Source organism: Engystomops pustulosus, chromosome 7 (genome assembly GCF_040894005.1).
Source record: "Engystomops pustulosus chromosome 7, aEngPut4.maternal, whole genome shotgun sequence".
In the NCBI taxonomy this organism is placed as follows: Eukaryota; Metazoa; Chordata; class Amphibia; order Anura; family Leptodactylidae; genus Engystomops; species Engystomops pustulosus.
In genome coordinates, this window is record NC_092417.1 from 11,848,015 (window position 1) to 11,871,387 (window position 23,373).

At 40.7% G+C, this 23,373-nt stretch overlaps 1 protein-coding gene across 5 annotated transcripts in view; it reads right to left on the minus strand.

The window, feature by feature from the left end:
• Positions 1 to 786: 786 nt before the first annotated feature.
• The window catches only part of IGSF9 (immunoglobulin superfamily member 9), a 62,717-nt gene continuing 40,130 nt past the window's right edge, over positions 787 to 23,373 (minus strand). For 2 of the 5 annotated variants that reach the window (XM_072114770.1, XM_072114768.1), the window contains exons 13-21: positions 23,220 to 23,343; positions 21,126 to 21,301; positions 20,730 to 20,980; positions 18,423 to 18,507; positions 17,095 to 17,268; positions 14,177 to 14,222; positions 11,912 to 13,468; positions 8,632 to 8,768; positions 787 to 5,902 (exon numbers count right to left, since the gene is read on the minus strand). In XM_072114770.1, coding sequence (XP_071970871.1) covers positions 5,682 to 5,902; positions 8,632 to 8,768; positions 11,912 to 13,468; positions 14,177 to 14,222; positions 17,095 to 17,268; positions 18,423 to 18,507; positions 20,730 to 20,980; positions 21,126 to 21,301; positions 23,220 to 23,343 — 2,771 coding nt within the window. In that variant the 3' untranslated portion in view covers positions 787 to 5,681. The remainder of the gene's footprint in view (positions 5,903 to 8,631; positions 8,769 to 11,911; positions 13,469 to 14,176; positions 14,223 to 17,094; positions 17,269 to 18,422; positions 18,508 to 20,729; positions 20,981 to 21,125; positions 21,302 to 23,219; positions 23,344 to 23,373) is intronic. The other 3 variants (XM_072114771.1, XM_072114772.1, XR_011848770.1) reach the window with 3 other exon arrangements.

The window sequence follows — 23,373 nt, forward strand, 5'->3', positions numbered from 1 at the left end:
TGCCCTTTGGTGTCCCACGCTGCTGTCGCTCCGGTCCGGGCGCCATGTAAACAAACATGGCCGCCGGAGCAGCGCAGGACTCTGCTTCCGGCCGGACCCGACAACCTTCCGGCCCCCTTACACAATGCCGTGAATGGGGACGGGTAGGCGTGGCCAGCCACGGCCGGCCGGAAGCGGAGTCCTGCGATGCTCTGGCGGCCATGTTTGTTTACATGGCGCCCGGACCGGAGCGACAGCAGCGCGGGACACTGGAGGGCACCGGAAGTTAAGTACATCTTTATTTTTTTTAAGCAGCCCCCTCCGGCCACTTTTAGTTTTTTTTTCATTACTCTCGGACAACCCCTTTAAGACACAACATGGATGGAAGTTGTACAAAACACTGATCTATAGACAGCTTTTTTTTAGGGTAAGTACCCTTCACCAGTGCACAGTAGAATTTACCTCCATCCAGGGCCAAAATTCAGTTTACTGTTTTTAAGGGATTGTCCCAAGATGAAATGTCCTCTATCTAACGGATAACTTGTAGATGGGTGGGGTCCAAACACTGGGATCTCCTATGAGAACTGGGGAGGTCTCTGAATGAGGAGAACAGACACTGTTCTTGTGATTTGCAAAAGGTCTTCACAGCGAGACCCCACCGATCACATGGTCATCCCCGATCCAAAGTATTCTTAAATTAGAAAGACCTCTTTACTGTCCTCGAGCTGATAAAACAACACCAGGAAATACACAAAAAAAAAGTCTGAAACATTTTTTTCTTAAATGTCTTTATTTAATTATGTTTTCCATAACCACAGAAATCTCCCAAAATAGCAAAAAAATCTTGTCCTATAAAAATATTTTGTATATTTTTTTTTCTATACATACAATGAAATTTATTTTATTTTTTTTACAATACCAGAAAAAAAGTCTCATTGGTACCAGATAGATCTCAACTTCAGTTTAAAAAAAAAAAAAAAAATACAAAAAAATTTTTTTCTTAACATTTTCTCTTCGTACAGAAAATGCAAATTTTTGTATTTTTCTTATAAAATAAAAAACGAAAGAAAATTTGGAGGAAGTTAGCGAGTACAAAGTGTTGGCTTCCTCTTTTAAGGGTCTTTGGGTTACTCCCCACTTACTGTACAAGTCATGATGTATAGGGTGACGTTGTATGAAGGTCTTTTGAGCCTATACAAAGAAGGTCAATAGTACAAGTAATACATGAAAAGTAGCAGAACAGTCTATCTATAAGTGCTTTTACGTATGGATGTTATCATCTGTGTAATAGTTTAAGGGCAATTGCAGACAGTATTAATATGGCCTCCATTCCCGGCCTCTGCTGAGCGTACGCTATAGGTGTCACTGGTTAAGTAACTGTACAAATAGACATTGCCTAAATCGGAGAACGTATCCCACAGTGGGTGTACAAAGTGGGATCAGTAGTGGATTACAATATAGGTGGTTGCCCGGGGCCCTAGCCTTCTAGGGGGCCCATGGCCACCCAAACCACCCACCAAATTTTATCCTGAGAAGGATCTTCACCTGTGAGATGCTCATACATCAGTTCCTGCTCTCAATACACATGTACAAAAGAGCCATTTCAGAACCTTAGAAGGTCCTACAAAGGTCCTGAAACTGCAGATTGAAAGAAGGCAGAAAGGACGCATCCTCCATTCCCCAAGAAGCTGATTCAAGTACCAGATGTAGAAAGGATATTACAGAATTGAAGGGGCAATAATATTCATACAGCCCAGGGCCCAAGGCAGGATAATCCACTCCAAAGTGGGATACTCTACTGTCGGATTACCAACGTATCCTTACAATGAAGGTCTAAATTGGAGTCTACCAACGCTGTGTTTGGTAGACTGTGACGAAGCCATGAGACAGCAGTCTCTTCTAACATCTTATCCGCTGAATTATTTGGAACAAGTCAAATAATTTTATATCTGTCTGGAATAGCCCTTTGTAGAAAGAGGTTATGGCTGAAGATGATGATGAACGCTATAACATCCATACATATGGGAAGGTAAGAAAGTAATGGTACAGCACAAAAGAGGAGATACAAAATTATTAGAGACCTGATAGACAAGAAGAACCCAATAGGGCAGAAACAAAGCATTGTTGCCAGTAAAGTTTTACTATCATTATTAGTAAATTAATGGAAATGCTTGAAAACCCTGCAAAAATACTTTAAAAAATTGTGGAAAAAGAAATGTTCAGAAAGAAAGACGTCGGTACAAGATCTTAGAGAAAAGCATATTAACTCAAGGAAAGAACAGTCATTGGGGGAAAAGCTGTGAAAAGATCGCAATAGGGGCTGAAGATGACAAAAGAAGAGAACATATGTCTAAGAATAGAAAGAGATATCCTGCCGGAGTACAGGACAAGTACAGTACATAGGAGATGGAAGGGCGAGGCCTTGGCCGTAGGATGTCTCACCGAGAAGTGAACTAAAGGACTTTGAGAGATGTTGGAAAGAGACTAGATATTGAGTAGATGGACTGAGGACCATGTGGTAAGGAAAAAAGCTATTCTAGAAAGGAATAATGGAATCGGGATAATGGATGTTAACGTAAAGATGGTCTTGATGCCTTCAATAGCTGTTGGCCAACAGTTGCGTCTATCAACCTCTCCTCGCCAACAGAGAACCAAAGCTTATGGAATAGGTACAGACTCCTCTAACGATGGCTTAACGCTCTTGGAATAAAGCATTGACATTTCAGAATAAAAACTGCTTGATCCTTTACTTTCAAGAACATGGGACCATCTATCAGTTTCAACAAAAATTGTACATTCGTAAAGCTTTAGGTGTACAGTGGGAGGAATGGAAGAGCGAAGGCTTCAAGGAAATGACTGTAAACAGTAATTCATAGTGCAACCTCTTTGAGATGACCACCCAAAATTGCATGGAAAAAATGGTCTCCTAGAGGGAAGCCCCTCTGAAAGAAGATGGCCGTTATGCATAGTATATGATGGCACTGAAATCTGTCACAGGAAAGCTGGTCTTCATAAGGGCATGGTTTTCTCAAAGAGGTACCCCTCTGGAGAGGTGTCACTACATCTTAAAATGGACTGTGAGGAACCCATATCAAAGGAAAAGTGTGGAACAGATGTATTTTGGCATGAAGCTGTGAAACACAAGAATGGAACCAGTGAGGAAATCGACTTGTTTGGCAAAGCTGGGTCTTGCAGAAAACACTAATTGAGGACATGGATGGTTAATTTGATGAGTAGAAGGCCCACAGAACTACTGCCAGAGAAAAGCTACGTAGGCAGTGGCCAATAGGCGACGTAAAGATGCCCTGAGAAAAGAGGCCTAAAAAAATGATGAGAAGGAATGAACATTCAGGAGCAAAAAAAAGTCGATGACAGAACATCATAAAAATCCAAGTTACAGCATTAACCACAAAGAACAATGGAACAGAAAACATAAAAGAAGATAAAATACAGGAAGGAGGGGCTGCATTCAAAAACATGACCGTAACAAATGATTTCCAAGTTATATGGCAAAGATCTAAAAACAGTTCTTCTATCCTTGGATCTTTACTCAACCTGTCTATGCAAATCTGTGCTCAATGCAGAACGGTAGGTGGGCCTTACCCACGATAACACTGTAGTTTCATAATTCCCCAAAAATTGTATTCCAAAAATCAAAAAATATCGATGAGCAGAAACCTTTAACCACATTAAAGTTTCGCTCATTGAAGGGACTTATGAATATCTGACGCCATCACCTGTAGACGCCATTTCTCTAGGGGGAAAGAGATACGTATGTAGTCTGTCAGAGTACATAAAAATAAGCAGAATGGTTTACATGGCCACCTGTTCTTAATCCCAGTCTTGAGTCTAGACACTGACTCCATAGCTATAGATTACTCAGGACCCCATTTTTGTCGAAAGGTGGAATTCCCATCAAGAGGCACCTTGTGCTCCCCTGATGTCAGAAGTTCTTTTTAACTTGATTGGTTGTTTTTTTTAATGATTGATTCAACATGTGTTTGCTACAAATACACTGAAAGTTTTTCATAAAATTTTTATGCTTTGTCCACAACGCCCCATTAATCATGTCCCATAAATGATTGATGGAGCCATTAATAATAGTGTAGAAAATGCTAATACTCTGGCGTTTTATCCTGCCTGTCTATAAGACATATACCAGCCTTAGATGTGTTGGAGGTCTTCAGCTATGACTTATAGAGCCTATCAGCAGTTTTGACAATCTAGATCTGGGTTATCATATCTTTTTGTTTGTTGTTAGTAACAAAACGACTGAAAAATTAAGTTAGATTCCAGGATGGTAGCAGTGGTGTATGCCCTCACACTGCTTTGCTCTGAGCTCTCTGCATCTGCTGCTCCTCAGTAGAGATGAGCGGACCAGTAGTTTCCGTTCGGGTTCAGTTGTGGGACTAGGACGTATTGGCGGGTAATTGGTCAATACGGCATATGAACGGCCCGAGCTACTATGTCCAGGTTGTGCGTCCGAACCCAAACTGAAACTATGTGTCCACTCATCTCTACCACCACCAGTCCTTCCGCCTCTATTCTGGTTGAATACTTCAGCAACCACTAAGAGTGGCTGAGATGTGAAGGTGTTCAGCGTAGAAAGATAAGAGCACAACAGAGGGAGGACATCCCCAGCTACAAATTATTACATTTCAATCCACAGTCCTGCTGTCACAACAACATACAGAAAAACAGATCTTCAGGGCAACTACATAACACTTTCGATAATGGGATTGTCTCAACTGTGAATGCCCCTAACGTCTTAACCAAGTATTCAACTCCAACCCGTCAAATGCAAAATCAATCTCAAGTCACATAGGATTGTAAATGCGTCCATGGACACACGGATGGTTTGGCCAACATGACCCACAACAAGTGTCCATGTTACAGATCTTGTGCATCTCTGTAAAACATCCCCTTGTATGAGTTTACTCATTATGTTTAATACAGTTTGGGGACTAATGGCTTGTGGCAGTGGAGATGTTAAGTTAAAACAGAATGAGTCCAGTGTTGTGTCAAGCAAGGAGCTGAGGAGAAACATGATGAAAGCATTCAGCTGCCTTCTTCCCCCAACGGGGACCCCTTGATGATCCAACAAATATGCTTGCACCTAGGTCAATGCTAAAATTTCTTACAATGTTCGCATACAAAGATGTCCGGAAAGACATGCAACTCTCAAGAATGCAGTAAATGACAACAAGGAAAGGAAAACACGAAACTGGGCCCCTGAGAGGTTTCCGGAGGCCATTCTGCAAGTACTTTGCTACTTTAGTTTCCATGCCCTTCATGAAAATATTTTGCCACAATGCATTATGGACATTCATTTGTAAGAGTAAAATTAGCAGTGCTTTTTATTCTTTTAATTTGCTAGTAACTACAATTTCAAGAACCAAGGGCCAGGAACAGGCCCAGTAACATCACGGATTGTGGTCGTGATGCATTAAGATCTGATTTAGTCTTGCAAGATTTAACATAATTTATTTTTGTATTATGGGACCGCCATGGGGTCACCGACAACGCCTGTTGTGTGGCTGCTATATTGACCTACAACCCTGATGTTTTTTGGTTGACATTGGTAAACATGATGGTAAACTTAAGACTAGAGATGAAAATACCCCTGATAATGACCTCAGTAACAGTGTCCCTTCTGGTCTTGTTGCAATTAACTGTTCCAGTCTAAGGAACGGCAATAGGGGTCATAACAGTGTCGCTTGTTCAAAACATTCTTCGTAGTCTTTGTTCCTTGTGTGTATTTTCTGTGCTGCCTGTCTACGCCTCTGATATTCCAAAAACTCCTCCTTCAGGGCTGCGCAACGTTCTTCTGGGCTTGACAGACCCTGAGGGTAACGACTTTCCAACGCGTCTACTGGTCCCGATCCAGCCGGGCATGGGGCTGCCTCTGAAGGAAGCTTTACGTCTGCAGGAGACAAATGTTTCGTTGAAACAAGTCAATTATTTCAAGGCCACTAAAATTTTTCTACAAGAAGAGGTCCTGTTTGTCCAACATCTCTGGACCTTTACCAGTTAGGTGTTTCCATTACTCAAAAAGATCTTATTAAGTGTCCTGGTGAGAATTATCTGTCGGGAACTCAATAATATAACCTTAGGAGGGTAAATTCCACTTGCGAAGAGAACAATACAATTAGATATATTTAATATGTTGCATGTAACATCCCATGAGTCTCTAGTCAAGCCTCTACTCGCAGATGTTGGCTCCTATCATCCTACCATTACCGAACATTAGACATAGAGTGAATCAAAGGACAATGAAGCTTGTCACCAGGTAAATGAGGGGATGGAAAGTGTGCAAGCCGCCTGTTTTTTTGGCAAGGGAGGCTCCTTATCCCGAAGGAGCTATTATTGTAATTACGCACAGATTGTTGTATTTCTTGTAAAACCCTTTTGAGATGTTGTCGTGTTCCATTCTAAGCCTTAGGCCTTGTGAGAAGACATCATTGTTTTCTTTCTTCCCAACAAAGGAAGTAGCTTATCGAATGCAGGAGACCGAAGACCGAATGTTTACAGATTGTTGTTCTGTGATTTGTAAAAATAAGGCAAAATACACTACGGACTACCCCATTCAACATGCATTGGCCAACCATTCATGTTGTTAAGGCTGTCAGAGGACTTAGCTGTCCACCAACTTGGTTTTCTGTGATTGGTCAGCTTTACTGAGCTTTATAGTGGTCATCAGGCCAAAATTTAAAGGGGTTATCCGGGTTTTAAAAATTTCTTATGGCTGGGCTGGGGAGGGATATTTAAACATAATAAACATGGACTTACCTCCTCCGGCGGCGCTGATGTCCCGCGCCGCTGTCCTTTCGATCCGTGCCCCTGTTTGTTTACAGGGGCACGGAAGCCGCGCACAAGGAGCTTCCGGTCCGGGATGTGGCCGGCTCCTCCTATCCGTCCCTATCTCTCAGCGTTGTAAGCGCTGAGAGATGGTGTCGGATAGGAGCTTCCAGCCGGCCGGAAGCTCCCTGTGCGCCCCTGTGATGAGACCGGCGCACAGAGTAGAGCGTCCGCAGAGCGGGACATGGGCAGCGCCGGGCGAGGTAAGTAGATGTTTGTTATGTTTAACTAGCCCATCCCAGCCCGGCCCTCAGTTATTTTTAAAACCCGGATAACCCCTTTAAAGAGATGACTGGCCACCTAAGGTATCACTTTCTACAGAAAGTGGTACTAATAGACTGTGTAGAGTTGATATGGCTATACACAATATATGAAAGTTGGTAAGGATCGGGTGACTGATTCACTCTCATCTACTACTGTGATTCCCTAATAATCGGTCTTCCACTTTTAACACTCTCCACTATTATCTGTCTATAATGCAGTAGCCAGACTTCTCATTGATTCCAGACACTACACAGATGCCTACACGATGTGCCAGTCACGGCACTGGTTGACCATCTCCTTCCAAATACAGTATAACCTAATCCCCATTAACCACAAAGCTCTGCACAATGCTGCAATCTCTTTACCTCTCCTCCCTCCTATCAGTTTATCACCAACCCATGCTCTTCGCTCTGCCAGTGATCTAGGATCATCCTCGACTTTAATTTGAACCTCCCACTAACATCTCCAGGACTTCTCCTGAGCTGCACTAATTCTCTGGAATGCACTATCCCGGTATATCAGACTAGCAGATTAATATCCAACCTCCTTATCTTCAGAGGTGCCATAGGAAAACATCTTTTCATTCCCTGACTGTGTGTAATTTCTACTCTCTTTTCCCTTACCCACCCATTGTACTCCTCCTATGTATGTTATCCTGCAAGTACTACATACCAATATACAGGCTACTTCTGAAGCTGCATAATTTATTTATTCTGATACCTTATAAAGTATGGCTGGACCATTATACAAGCACCTTCCCCTCCTGTGCCACCCCTTTTTTCTTGTTGATCGTAAGCTCTTGGGTGCAGGGCCCTCTTGTTTTATCTGATGAATACATAGTTTTTGCAGTGTGTAAATGATGACCTTGCAGGCTGGAGCTACTCGAGTCATACCTTTAATTTTATTTAATTGAACATTAGGTACGGACGACTTGGCATGAAGCTAGTTGACCTCATTTATGATCAAAGACTTCTCTCCATATGACATTTCCACCGAGTGTCTCCCGATTCGGTTGTGTTGTGACCCTGCATTGATTTGTGACCCTTTAGACAGCTGCCACCAAATTTTTTTTTTGTGGGAAATGGCTTGGGCCCCGACCAGGATTTCCTGAGCATCCCCTACACTTCTTGGAATTACCATTAATGGCTCCCACAGGAGATCCCAATGTTTCCCCTTATAGATGTTGCATGACAAGGACTGAATGAAGCAGAAGAGGGGGATGTGATCCCTGAAGTTGACCAATATTTTACAAACCCCTGGAGGACTCCTGGCTCGTCAGCATTCACTAGCTTATGTCATTCACTTTGACAGCACAATTAATATTGTCACATGGACTGCTAACTACAAGTGGAAAAATCTATTGGTACGTCCAGGACTGATGCATTGTTTAAAAATCCAGTTCGGATTCACCGTGTAGGATGAGAGCTGTACCCAGATCCAGTGCCCAACTTCTAATGAAGAGGTTTGTGGTTCGGTTCCACTCAACACTAGAAATCAGTTATCTTAACAAAACAGAAGTTGACGACTCACTTTTTCTTTCTACCTCTCCCGTAGAGATGGTTTGGCCACCATTACCACTACGATAGACTTGTAGAGCATCCAGAAGATCAACTTCCAGGGTGAAATCGGAGTCCCACTCGTAGTTCTCATCCACAGATGTGTTCCTCCTGCCGAGAACGCACCATTATCGTTTTTATTTAAAACTTTTTGAAAAGATAGATCGAAATTTGCAACAGCATGAAAGAAGTATCAGATAGCCCCGAAATGTGCATGGTGCTTACATCATGGAAGGCTATAAGTGACCAGAGATACATGCAGTTAAAGGCATAGTTGGGAATGTGACCTGCATCTAAAGTTTAACTCGCCAAATGGAGGCAGTAGTATAGTAGTTATATTCCTGTACATAGGGGGCAGTATTATAGTAGTTATATTCCTGTACATAGGGGCAGTATTATAGTAGTTATATTCCTGTACATAGGGGGCAGTATTATAGTAGTTATATTCCTGTACATAGGGGGCAGTATTATAGTAGTTATATTATTGTACATAGGGGACAGTATTATAGTAGTTATATTATTGTACATAGGGGGCAGTATTATAGTAGTTATATTCTTGTACATAGGGGACAGTATTATAGTAGTTATATTATTGTACATAGGGGACAGTATTATAGTAGTTATATTCTTGTACATGGGGGGCAGTATTATAGTAGTTATATTCCTGTACATAGGGGGCAGTATTATAGTAGTTATATTCCTGTACATAGGGGGCAGTATTATAGTAGTTATATTCTTATACATAGGGGCAGTATTATAGTAGTTATATTCCTGTACATAGGGGCAGTATTATAGTAGTTATATTCTTGTACATAGGGGCAGTATTATAGTAGTTATATTCTTGTACATGGGGGGCAGGATTATAGTAGTTATATTCCTGTACATAGGGGGCAGTATTATAGTAGTTATATTCCTGTACATAGGGGGCAGTATTATAGTAGTTATATTCCTATACATAGGGGCAGTATTATAGTAGTTATATTCCTGTACATAGGGGCAGTATTATAGTAGTTATATTCTTGTACATAGGAGGCAGTATTATAGTAGTTATATTCTTGTACATAGGGGCAGTATTATAGTAGTTATATTCTTGTACATAGGGGGCAGTATTATAGTAGTTATATTCCTGTACATAGGGGGCAGTATTATAGTAGTTATATTCTTGTACATAGGGGGCAGTATTATAGTAGTTATATTCTTGTACATAGGGGACAGTATTATAGTAGTTATATTCTTGTACATAGGGGGCAGTATTATAGTAGTTATATTCTTGTACATAGGGGACAGTATTATAGTAGTTATATTCTTGTACATAGGGGGCAGTATTATAGTAGTTATATTCTTGTACATAGGGGGCAGTATTATAGTAGTTATATTCCTGTACATAGGGGGCAGTATTATAGAAGTTATATTCTTGTACATAGGGGCAGTGTTATAGTAGTTATATTCTTGTACATAGGGGCAGTATAATAGTAGTTATATTCTTGTACATAGGAGGCAGTATTATAGTAGTTATATTTTTGTACATAGGGGCAGTATTATAGTAGTTATATTCTTGTACATAGAAGGCAGTATTATAGTAGTTATATTCCTGTACATAGGGGACAGTATTTTAGTAGTTATATTCCTGTACATAGGGGGCAGTATTATAGTAGTTATATTCCTGTACATAGGGGGCAGTATTATAGTAGTTATATTCTTGTACATAGTGGGCAGTATTATAGTAGTTATATTTTCGTACATAGGGGGCAGTATTATAGTAGTTATATTCCTGTACATAGGGGAAGTATTATAGTAGTTATATTCTTGTACATAGGTGGCAGTATTATAGTAGTTATATTTTTGTACATAGGGGCAGTATTATAGTAGTTATATTCTTGTACATAGGAGGCAGTATTATAGTAGTTATATTCCTGTACATATGGGGCAGTATTATAGTAGTTATATTCTTGTACATAGGGGGCAGTATTATAGTAGTTATATTCTTGTACATGGGGGGCAGTATTATAGTAGCTATATTCTTGTACATAGGGGGCACTATTATAGTAGTTATATTCTTGTACATAGGGGCAGTATTATAGTAGTTATATTCTTGTACATAGGGGGCAGTATTATAGCAGTTATATTCTTGTACATAGGGAGCAGTATTATAGTAGTTATATTCTTGTACATAGGGGGCAGTATTATAGTAGTTATATTCTTGTACATGGGGGGCAGTATTATAGTAGCTATATTCTTGTACATAGGGGGCACTATTATAGTAGTTATATTCCTGTACATAGGGGGCAGTATTATAGTAGTTATATTCTTGTACATAGGGGCAGTATTATAGTAGTTATATTCCTGTACATAGGGGGCAGTATTACAGCAGTTATATTCTTGTACATAGGGAGCAGTATTATAGTAGTTATATTCTTGTACATAGGGGGCAGTATTATAGTAGTTATATTCTTGTACATGGGGGGCAGTATTATAGTAGCTATATTCTTGTACATAGGGGGCAGTATTATAGTAGTTATATTCCTGTACATAGGGGGCAGTATTATAGTAGTTATATTCCTGTACATAGGGGGCAGTATTATAGTAGTTATATTCCTGTACATAGGGGGCAGTATTATAGTAGTTATATTCCTGTACATAGGGGGCAGTATTATAGTAGTTATATTCTTGTACATAGGGGGCAGTATTATAGTAGTTATATTCTTGTACATAGGGGGCAGTATTATAGTAGTTATATTCTTGTACATAGGAGGCAGTATTATAGTAGTTATATTCTTGTACATAGGGGGCAGTATTATAGTAGTTATATTCTTGTACATAGGGGGCAGTATTATAGTAGTTATATTCTTGTACATAGGGGGCAGTATTATAGTAGTTATATTCCTGTACATAGGGGGCAGTATTATAGTAGTTATACTCTTGTCCATATGGGCATAATTCTACTAGTTATATTTATTTACATAGAGAGTAGTATTACAGTAGACATATGTAATACTACTTGGGCAAAATATATTAAGTAGATGATGTCTTTATTATCACCCAGTTGTGATTCTAATGGCTGATAGTTCCAAATTTATAATTCTCTAAACTAATGTTTACATATTTTCTGAAATATTATTGAAAAAAATAAAGTGTCACGTCTGTGATAATCAGAACAATCAACAAAATAACTTGTCATTAGGCAAGCCTTAGGGTCGGCCATATGTTAAACTACTTCATGTATTTTTGTAGCACATATCAGCTGTGTATCTTACCTGTTGCTTATAGTGGCCAACAAAGAGTCCTTTCTGTGTCTATAGTCCTCAGCACTGGAGCCCTGGGAGCCCCCTCCACTGTACCAACTAGATGTTTCACCTAATGGTGAGTTGAGGTAGCTGCCCCCCACAGACTGTGCCAAAGAGGGGGGTCTAAGGAATGAAACACTCCCTCTGCCACTGCTCTGGCTGGTGAGACTGCTCCTCATTACCTTCTCAGAGCCATGCAAGAAGAGGGATCTGTCTACTGGCGGTCTTTGTTTTTCCAGGGCATGGAAGTCTGTGAACACTGAGAGTGGCTGGTCCTTTAAAGGACATTCAAAGTGAGAAGGATTATGGTGGCCAACTCTACTCTCCAGGTGGGCACTTCCATGGTCCCAATGTGCTCTTTGCCCTACCTTTAAACGTTCTGCATGTTCTGGTGGCTGAGTCCACATGAGGCTACCAGGTAAAATTGCTTTTGCTGGCCCCAAGTTAGGATCTGGTAGTTTTAGAAATGACTTAACAGGCACAGATTGCTCTTGTTTGCAGCTTAAGTAGTCAAGAGACAACAACTGGTGGGGGGCACAAGGAGAGTCTTCTTTTCGAACCCCACTTGTTCCTTCAACGTCCATTAATGTCCTATCATCCAAATGTACATTGTTATTAACAGTTTCTATATTATCAGTCTCTGAAGAGCTTGCCTCGGATGTTCTGGTCTGAGCCTCGTCTTCCACAGGCCAGTCACCATCCACGCTCATTTCCTTAAAGAAAGGTAAACTCAAGTATTGGAGGATTCCACTTTGCGTGGACAAGCTATGTCTCAGTTGGCTTGCTTGGTCGCTGAGACCTAAGGGTTTCTGTAACAGTAAAGAAGGTGCTCTTATAACTGTGCTCAGTGACGAGAAACAGTCCGTCTCTGATTCTCGGAGTGTAGAAATAGTCCTCTCCATTTCACCTTCCATTTGAGCAGATTCTCCACATCTTGCCTCTTCTACTTGACTATATGGGAGGGTGACAGCAGAGGTGACAGGACTAATGTCTGGAATTCGAAACGGTTTTGCTTCTTCCAGGGGACTGCTGCTGCACCCAAAGTATCTTCCTTGACGGTGGCCAGAATCTCTTGCTTCCTTACGAGCCTGACCTGTAGCCTTTGGTCTCATCTTTACTTCATCCCTCCAGGATTCTGCAAGTCGCTCAGGTAGTTGGCACACCTGCAAGTATGTTTTGGCCTGCGAGCATTGGCTCAGGTCAGATGAGTCTCTGGCATTAAATTCTGGATAGAGATCAGTCTCCGTCACATAAGGAAAGCCTCGGAGGCTTCCTCGATTTGGCCGAATGTCCGTCTCCACTACAAAACGCCCATCTGGTCCCCGGGTTATTCTTTCCAAAGGAACACACTCCCCAACATGACTCTCGTAAATCGTGTATCTGCCGCTTGTGCTGCTTCCATGGCTCACACCAAGGTTATTCACAGTCTTCTCAGCAAAGCTGAGAGACTTGCGAAAGCTTTCATATGGCGAAACTTGAAGCTTGAGCCTCACGAGACTGTCGGGGCTGTTAGAACCATTAGTATTTCTGAGGATAAGAAAAAAAATAAAAATTAATTTTACTAAATATTTATTGTCCGAAATAAAAAAAAAAAGAAGAAAAGGGTGAAAATGTCACTAAAAAGATGCATTCCAGATAATGACGAATGTGTTCTACATAAAATACCAAGTAGCCAAATATCATCAGTATTATTCCGCAGTCATTTATTTCGTAAGGGTGCAAGCTAATTTCTGAACTGATTCAGCCAGAGTAACCAAGCCAAAGGCTGGACAGAAATGAAACTCTATACCTTAAGTATCAAGCTGCAAGGGTTGACAAAAAACAGAACTGATCTACAGTGATCAGTCAAAAAGAAAAATATTTATCACTGTGAATTAAGTCACCATATTCTAACAAGAAGTGAGCCCACTGTACCAATTAGTGAGATGTTTAAGTTGTGGCCAAAAATGTTCTAATTTTTTATTTTTAGGGCCTTATTCATCCTTTAAAGTCACCATGAACCTACTGCAGCTCAACACTAAAGTCTGTGTGACTGTGAAGGAGATGCATGACCATGAGGACACAACACTGTTAAATTTTGACTTGCGACACCATGTGTCTACCCAGGATCGAGTGGTTCTTGATCAGTTGCTAAGAGCATAAAGACGTAAAGCAAAAACGGCAATGATCAAAGCTACAAACAGGCAGCATGAAATGAGTGAACGGGAAGTGACGTATGAGCATGAAGACACTTACTGTGAAGGAGAAGCTTTCTTGGGTTGGGAGAAGACCATTGGTGCATCTGGAAGGTTATGAGAACACAACAGGGATCAATGAGGAGTAGAACTCGAGCTAATGTGACCTGTATGTCTAGTGATCTACTTATCATCAAGATGTATCTAAGAACTTAATACCAAGAACACTTGGATGTAACTCAAGTCAAGGCATCTTATAAAAGGCTGTGTTGCACAATAACGACTATTATTTTATCAACCAAGGAAAGGACCATTCTAAATTGACAATTTACCACTAAAACTGGACTCCGAGAAATCACTTAGGAAATTAAAGAAATCTCCGCTAAGCTGATTTAACATTATTTACAGCTGATTTTTTTTTACAATTTACACTTTTAGTGCGATTGTAAGTTATAAAATGAGGTAAAATGGGCCAAAACGACATGAAAGAAGCAATTTGCAGTATCCTTCGAAAGTAGACATCAGGAAGATTTTGTATAGAATAGTGGTAGTCAACTTCGCTACTCCATACAGAAAGACAAACATGATAGTCTGAGAGACACCATCAGCCGATTGGGGCCCATGGATTATATGGATATATACATTTACGTAAAAAGGAAACTGCAAAACGCAGAGGGAAGCAGCCAAAATTACATCTGTAATCCTAACAGTAGGAATCGGAGTTGCGTGGGTCGAAATGAGGCCGTTTACTGAAGGAATGTGTTTTTTGGCAAAGTTTCAGCTAGCATGATGCATTAGGTCTAAGATTTATAGTAGCAGAATAGTACTAGCCACATGGCACATACTTGGTAGGAAACTAGTTATAGTCTATTGGAAATCTATTGATTTTCATTTCGGGCCACTGATCAGTGTCGAAGCATATTACTCGGTACGGAAAACCACAGCCATCGCTAAGAACCTAACGACTATACTTCATATACTGAAATCAGAGCAAATAGCCTGCATCATGGGCTTAGGGAAGGGATAGTAGACAATATATTAACCACAGAAACAATTGCAAAACTGAGGTTTTATTCCCCCCCTTGCTACATGGAATCTAATATAAAGATCTCCAAAAAATCTGTGGTCCTCTATAGTCCAGATCTACGCATATAGATGTTACATCACGTTTAGTAGTATGATGGGGAACATGCAGGGTGAACACAAAAGCAAGTGCCACGTAATGTATACAACAATGTAAAGAAATATGGACACACCCCCACACAGGCTGGCTGCATTCTCACTCCAATCCAAAGAACAAGAAAATTAAAAATGTAATAAAACAATGTTGAGGTAGATGAATGGTAGACGATACTGAGGTAGCACCATACTCATGCATGTCTGCAGTCATGGAGAAATGGAATGATTCAAGTGGAACGTTTGGTCTGAAGACAAGGGTTGTGTATTCGTCGGAAGAAACAATGAGATACCTTACATATCTGAGGATCTAAATATTTTGGAACTGAGCTCAAATTATGACTTTGTACCGTGATCTGCTAGAACTTGCTACATACTCCATAGCGTTTAGAAGGACTAGAACCAAGAACAATAGTCACTCGTGTCTTCTGTCTTTTGTAAATGTTTCGGTAATTTAAGCTGAGCATGGACTTTTCCATGGAATAATAAAAATATGTCTCCCAGATGATGTATTAAACACAAAATTGTTGGCTCATACAGGATCTTAAAGGCAAAAAACTAACTCACATTGAAAACTGCTATTATACAGACAACTATTTCCATAATATTATTCTCCATTTTCTGAAAAGTTCCACTGTCTACTTGTAAAGTTGACTCACCATGTATGCAAATGAGTTCAATCATTGTCTTTCCTCTGAGCCGAGTCCGGCATATTCATTTCCGTCCTGCTAAGCCGCTTTTCCAGCTCATTTCCCCTCCCTAAGAATGAGAGAGACACAGGCTTTGTGACTTGCTGAAGATAATTCCTGAGGGAGGGGTGAACGAGGGAGCTGATTTCTCTTCAGCCAGTCACATAAAGCCAGCATCTTTCCCAACCATCTCACTCACCCCTTTGCTCAGGAATTCTCTTTACCGAGTCACACACAGCCAACATCTCTCTCATTCTTGACAGAGGGGGTTTAATAAAGTTGAACTGAGTCACACTCGGCTGGAGAGAAAGCAGTCCCCTTTGCCAATTAGGAAGCTAGAGGCGTGGCTGAGCTAGAAGAACATGAATATGCATAGATGCGGAGTCAACTTTACAAAAGGACTGTGGAAATTTTCGTGTATGGGAAATAACAATATAGGGATAGTTGTAATACTGTAGAATAGCAGTTTTCAAAGATATATTTAGGTAGTGTGGGTTAGTTTATCTGACGGGTCCCGTTATACAGATTTCTTACAGAAATCATTAAAAATTTGCAGAGATTTTTCAGCCCAAACTTTTGGTGCATATAAGGGCAGCTTAGCTTGGAACATATATTTTGGACTTTCCTTCTCATCGGACATAACATTTTGGGTGATGTATGCATATCCACGCCCATGTTGCTAAAGATGAGAGAGATATAGAAGGAGCACCAAGAGAAGCTAAGGTTGCTACTCCCATTACATATCGCAAATATTTTTTAGTGTTATGGAAATAACATCCCGACTATTGGTTCATATCTTATCCTGGAATTATCTATGAAGGGCTAACCTACTGCATTTGGCAGGTATCTTCTTAACCAAATCTTATCACATACCCATCACTACCTCCAACAAAGACTTAATAATGACTTTACGAACATCTCATGTTATGAACTATTGAATCCTTTCCTTTAAAAGCATCTTAAAGGGATCTTTATACATCTTGTCTAAGGAAACCAATTGTCCTGCAGACCTTCACCCTCGTCAAGATTTATAAATGCTCTACGTGTCTATCTAGACAGGGATTGGATGTCGTGGGCATCTTTAGCTAGAGAGATCTTTCATTTGCTCTCTTACCTTGCTGTCTTCGTTTCCGCCTTCGCCTGGCTCTGCGCCGGTTCATCAAACAGGCCACTATGGTGCTGAGGATAATCGCCAGGGTAAGGAAGCAGACACCCCCAACTACACCAGCCATCAGAGACTTCTGCTGGACCTCCGGATGCTCTGTCTGCGAGGGGTAAACCTTCATCCCTGTAGGATATTGTGACACAATGAGATTAGTGACCAAGTCATCGCGTGGAGACCTAACATGGTATTCCCATATTATATTGGGATAGTATATCAATTTCAGCACTTAATAATTGGTGACTTGTGTGAACTACACCGTGAGGAATCTGCAATAGCTTGTAAAGCCGAGAAACTGTGAGAAGATTAGACAGTACAGGCGGTCCCCTACTTAAGAACACTCGACTTACATACGACCCCTAGTTACAAACAGACCTCTGGATATTGGTCATTTATTATACTTTAGCCTTAGGCTACAATAATCAGCTGTAACAGTTATCACAGGTGTCTGTAATGAAGCTTTAGTGTTAATCCTGGTTCTTATGACAACCCAACATTTCTAATATCCAATTGTCACAGAGACCAAAAAAGTTCTGTCTGGGATTACAATGGTAAGATATACAATTCTGACTTACATACAAATTCAACTTAAGAACAAACCTACAGACCCTATCTTGTATGTAACCCGGGGACTTCCTGTATTTAATCAGCTCCTTCATTCTCTGGATCTTCCAAGGTTGCAGTAATTATAACGTTATGTCCTACCCTAGAATTACATCATCATTTTTAAAGATGGAAAAAACCTCTTTAAAATAACAAATCGTAAGGCTATGGAGTGTCAAACTCCTCTTCATCATGGACAACATCAGCCTTGTGGTTACCTTAAAATGGCCGAATGTAATTTTTTTTCTTTATAGATGTATCTAATCCTTAAAGAGGACCTGTCACCTATAGAAAAAAAAGGCACTTGGAGCTGCTTGGTGACAGTCACCACCTCCTAGTCCCGCCCCATTGTCTACGTACAATTTTGTTTTTAGAAAACTGAGTTTTACTTTGGCCATTGAATAGGAGATAAAATGATTGGTATACTTCTCGTTTGGCTCCTGTAACTGCAATGTACTAGGTGTTCCTTATAAATTGCTTATTCTTATGTGAATGGACGGAGGTAGGTGCGCAGCGTTTGGGTTGTAGTGCCATCTGCTGGTGTGTGACGAATAGATCGGACCCGGATTAGGAAACCTGCTCTAAATTTTATGAAAAAATGCACCAAATATGTTCTGGGTGCATTTCCATGAGGACCGCATAACGTTATAACCAACCTGTGTGTCCTTTCCACTTACCTGCGGTAGAGATATTGACAGAATTACTAGGATCGCTGATGTAATCTCCGGCAAACGCCACCAAGCGGAACTCGTACATGGCGTCCTGGAAAAACAAAGTTCTGCTGTCAGGGTTCTAAGTTCAGGGTTGTATTTCCAATGTCTAATAAGTCCACAGTGGGGTCACGACAAGTCTGTGTCATGAGCAAAGGGTCCTACAGACCCTGATAGATAAATGATCTGCTTGTGATGTTGTATTATAGCAATATTCTCTTCTACTAGAGGGTAGGTACTCAACTGGTGGACTGTGTCCTTCACCCGTCTAGACCTCACAGAATGAGAAGTGGATCGGGAAGTATTAGTATCTTTTATTTGGTCTGGGGTCTGTATTGGCTGTAGCGGTACCATTATAGTCTAATTCATTTTAGTGGCCTGGGGTGTGAAGAATTACAGGAAAGTTGTGGGTGATCTGAAGTTTGAGGTGAGAGCTAATTTTAGCGCCCTGGTGTTGGGTCTGAATTAGTTTAGTAATGTGGTCTTGGGTCTAAATAGTTTTAGGGTTTAGTTTTGTTTGGGCTCTGACTAGTTTTAGAGGTTTAAAATTTTAGGGTATAGTGTCTAGTTAATTTTAGGGTTCTGGTCTAGAATCTGATTTGTGCGATATGGTGTGATCCTCAACTAATTTTGGGACCCGATTTGGGGTCCCAAATGTATGAACCAGATTTAATGTTTAAATAATTTTATAATTTAATTCACTTTAAGGTGCTGAGATCAGAACTAGTTTTGTGTCTAAATGAGTTTGGTAACCTGGTCTGGGGTGCGATTAATTTTAGGAGTCAGAACTAATTTGGAGACTTAATCATTGTATAAATCTATTCTTAGGACTGAATTGTGATCTGATTAATTTTAGGGTTCTCTTCTCCGGGGTCTATATTATCTTAATAATCCGATCTATTCGCTTTGACCTGGGGTCTGAACGTGAATTTATCATAGGAAAGTTGTGTACGATTTGAATAAGTTTAGGGGCTAAGGTGTGAGCTAATTTTAGCTGACTGGTTTTGGGTCTGAATTTGTTTAGCAATTGGGTCTTGTATCTAATTAATTTTAGGGAGCCTGGATAGGTCTGAATTATTTCTTGTGGTCTGACTAGTTTTAGGTTTTAATTTTAAGGTTATAGTATCTGGTTAATCTTAGGGTCTGGTCTTGGATATGATTCACTTTAGGAGTGTGATCCGGGGCCTCACTACATTTTTGGTTCTGGGTTCTCAACTAATTTTTCGGACCTGATTTGGAGTCCAAATGAATGTATCAAACTGGTCTGAGGTTTATATAATTTTAGGTGTCTGATTTACAATTTGATTCATTTTAGGGTGTTGCCAGAACTAATTTGGGGCCTAAATCCATTTATAAATGAAGACTGCATTTGCATCTTAATAATTTTAGGGTTCTGGTCTGGGGGTCTTTATGGTCTATTAGCTTTAGAGGTCTTATCTGTGGTTTGTGTGGATAAGTGTTTTAAATCCAATTAATTTCAAAACGGTTTGAAATCCAGTTATTTTTAGGGTTCTGAGGTCTGAACTTATTTTATGGCCTGATTTGGTGTCTATGGGAATTTAATAACCTGGTCTGGAAATTTTAGCGTTCTGATTTGTGGAATAGTTTTAATTTCAAGGGTCTAAACTCTTTTAGGGGTTTGATATCGGTTTACCTTTTTAATTTTAACATTTTCAGTTTAATTTTACATACCAAGGATCTGATTCATTTTGATCAGTTTATGGTCAGGGATCTGGACTCATGTCTAAGTAAAATTTTGGGACCTGACTTATTTTGGAAATGTTAGCCAACTCCATGGGGCAGATTTACTTACCCGGTCCATTCGCGATCCAGCGGCGCGTTCTCTGCGTTGGATTCGGGTCTTCCGGCGATTCACTAAGGCAGTTCCTCCGACGTCCACCAGATGTCGCTGCTGCGCTGAAGAGCATTGGAATGCACTGGAGTACACCGAGCCGGGCTGAGTGAAGGTAAGCGCGTGCCGAGCGACCCTTTTTTTTAAAAAATGTGGTGGTTTTTCCGAATCCGTGAGGTTTTCATTCGGCCACGCCCCCTGATTTCCGTTGCGTGCATGCCGGCGCCGATGCACCACAATCCGATCGCGTGCGCAAAAAACCCGGGGCAATACAGGGAAAAATCAACGTAAATCGGAAATATTCGGGTAACGCGTCGGGAAAACGCGAATCAGGCCCTTAGTAAATGACCCCCATGTGTCACATGTTCATTATAAAGTCTTCTGCTTCCCATGAAATATTGTGACCTGCTCCCAACCCTCACCTTAACCAGTCCAGGAACGAGCAGCTCGGTCTGCGTTGTAGGAATCGCATCATCAAGTAACTCCCAGTCTCCTTCATCCCTCCGGCACTCCAGGCCATATCCACGTAGAGGATATAGGGATCGCAGAGGAGGTGTCCACGTCAACAGCACTCCGCGGGACGTCTCATTGGCAGCCAGGAAGCGGGGAGGGGTAAGGGTATCTCTAGAGTCTGTGGTGGGTACAGGAGGAGGCAATGTGGTGGGTGGGACACCTGAGAGGCCAAAATAGTAGGGATTATTGAAGACAGAGAAAGATATTAGGAGACGTGAGACGCAAAGAGGGGATACCACCAGCAAACGAGGAAAGAGGAAGGTAGAAAGACTGTGGTGAAGGATTCTTCTCTATCGTATACTCACTAAGCGGAGATGCGGTCACGATTTCACTGAACGGCCCACTCCCCAGCTTGTTCTGCGACAAAACACTGAACTGGTAGGGGCTGTCAGCCTGTAGGTTCTCCACCACAAGGGAACTGGCTCCGACTGGCGCCGAAAGCGAAATCCATTCATGGTGACCATGTGACAGCCGCTTTACCCTGACAGCATCACAAGAGACATCCAACAATGATTAGGGATCAGTCCACACGGGCCACAGCCGCCACAAATGTCAAAGGGAAAGTCTCCAGGTCACCCAACACTAGCAACGATCTATCGAGAGGCTTGTATATTGAAGGTGGCTTATGATATTTTAGAGAAATAAGACAACTGGTATTGACCAAGAAGAAGACGGATTCTATCACGGTCTATGTTTTTGGAAATTACTCCTTAGAGCAGACTTTCACATGACATCTGTGGCCACAGTATATACAGGACATGAGATTGTAGAGCTTCTGTAGAATGGTAAAATTAGGGGGCACAGTAGAGAGCGTGGGGTGGGGAGTCCTTAAAGGCAATCTGTCACACTGGCATTGGTCCATTGAGAGCTGTAATCATAATACTGTGTATGTTGTTAGTAGCAGCAGGACTGTGAAATATGAATTTAGATTCCAGGGTTGTAGCTGCTGGGGTAGGGGGGCGGAGGTGGGTGTCCTCACACAGCTGTGCTCTTAACTATGTGCATTAAGCCGCTCCATAGCCCCTAATTTTAGAATTCATAAAGGACCCTGCTACAGCAGTGTGAGGCTTGAATATACATCTATTTTTTTCCACAGTCCTGCAGCTACAACACACAAGGAAGTACTTTTGCAGAATTTCACAGCATCACAGAATTGTTTGCGTTCAACACGTTGCATGCCACCTAATTTTGGATTCATAGAGTACTTCATAATTATAAGGGGACCTTTTACACACCAGAGGCACACACACACACAAGTAACAATTCATATATAGATGTTTGTTTGTAGCAACATTTTACAATATATATTTTTTTAATTTTTTTTTTTTTTTTTTTTAATAAATCAAAATTTTAAAAATACTCATTTTAGCCTCTGATTGTAAAATCAATCCCTCCAGACACACATCTAACGCCCAGTTCATATCTGCGTTTTGGCTTCCGTTTTCCAGTTTTCAGGGGTTTTTTTACCGATGACCGGAGGATACAAAAAATTAAACCTTTTTAACGGGTACCTTTAACAGATCCGTTTTTTTTTTTTTTAAAGATACTTTGCTTTTTGTTAGTGTCAACTAAGTAGTTTAGTTTTTTTTATAATTTTACAGCCATCCAATATTTTTAATTGAAACTATCCGCTCAAATAAAGGAAGGTCTAACGAAGGATGTAAAAACGGATACTAACAGACACCAATGCAATTCTATTGAAATCAATTGGAAAAAAAAATATACGTTATTCATACGTTTTTAAATGGAAACAGCAAACCGGAAGCTAAAAAGGTAGATGGTAACGGGCCCTAAGTAACATTCATGACACGAAGAAGGAGGTTAGGATAAGACTCTGTTAGAGAGATGGATCTGCTTTACACACAAAAAAAAATACTCATTTCAAAGTAATTTTTTTCTAAATATTTTTTGAATTAAAAAAGTTAAATGAAGGTGGTAGAATCACCACATGCAAGTTTATTTGGGACCACTATTATTTCTGCCACCATAAATCCCAGCAGTGATGTCACCTGACCTTCCCTTAGTAATGAAGTCTCTGTAACGTTCCAATACAAAATTAAAAATTTTTGGGAATTTTTAATAAGCTCTCAATCAGTTGTAATGACACCTTGAGGTCACTGTTCCCGCTATGATCTATTATCAAAGCAGACATGCTAAATCAACCGTCCTGCAATTTTTAAATTTTTCAATTTCGTAAAATTAGTTAGAAAAAAAAGTTCCATTCCATTATCATATGAGGTAAATTCAATGTTATAAACTAAAAAACAAATAAAAAGTTATGGAAGGTCATGCTACACGAAATTGTGAATGGAGCCCCCATTCTAGGGGAAGAAGCATGCCATGCCACCATGTATAGACATAGATACATCTCTGCCCTATGTTAGTATTAAGAGACTCACAGCGGGGCATACCAAACGCTGAACCGCTGGAAGTAACCTCCATCGAAGCCCGAAACCCAACTGATGTTCACCGCCGATACCAGAGACTGGGCCGTAACATTGCTCACCGCGTGCGGGCTGGTGCCTGGAAAGAGTCCGAAGAATCACAAGGTAA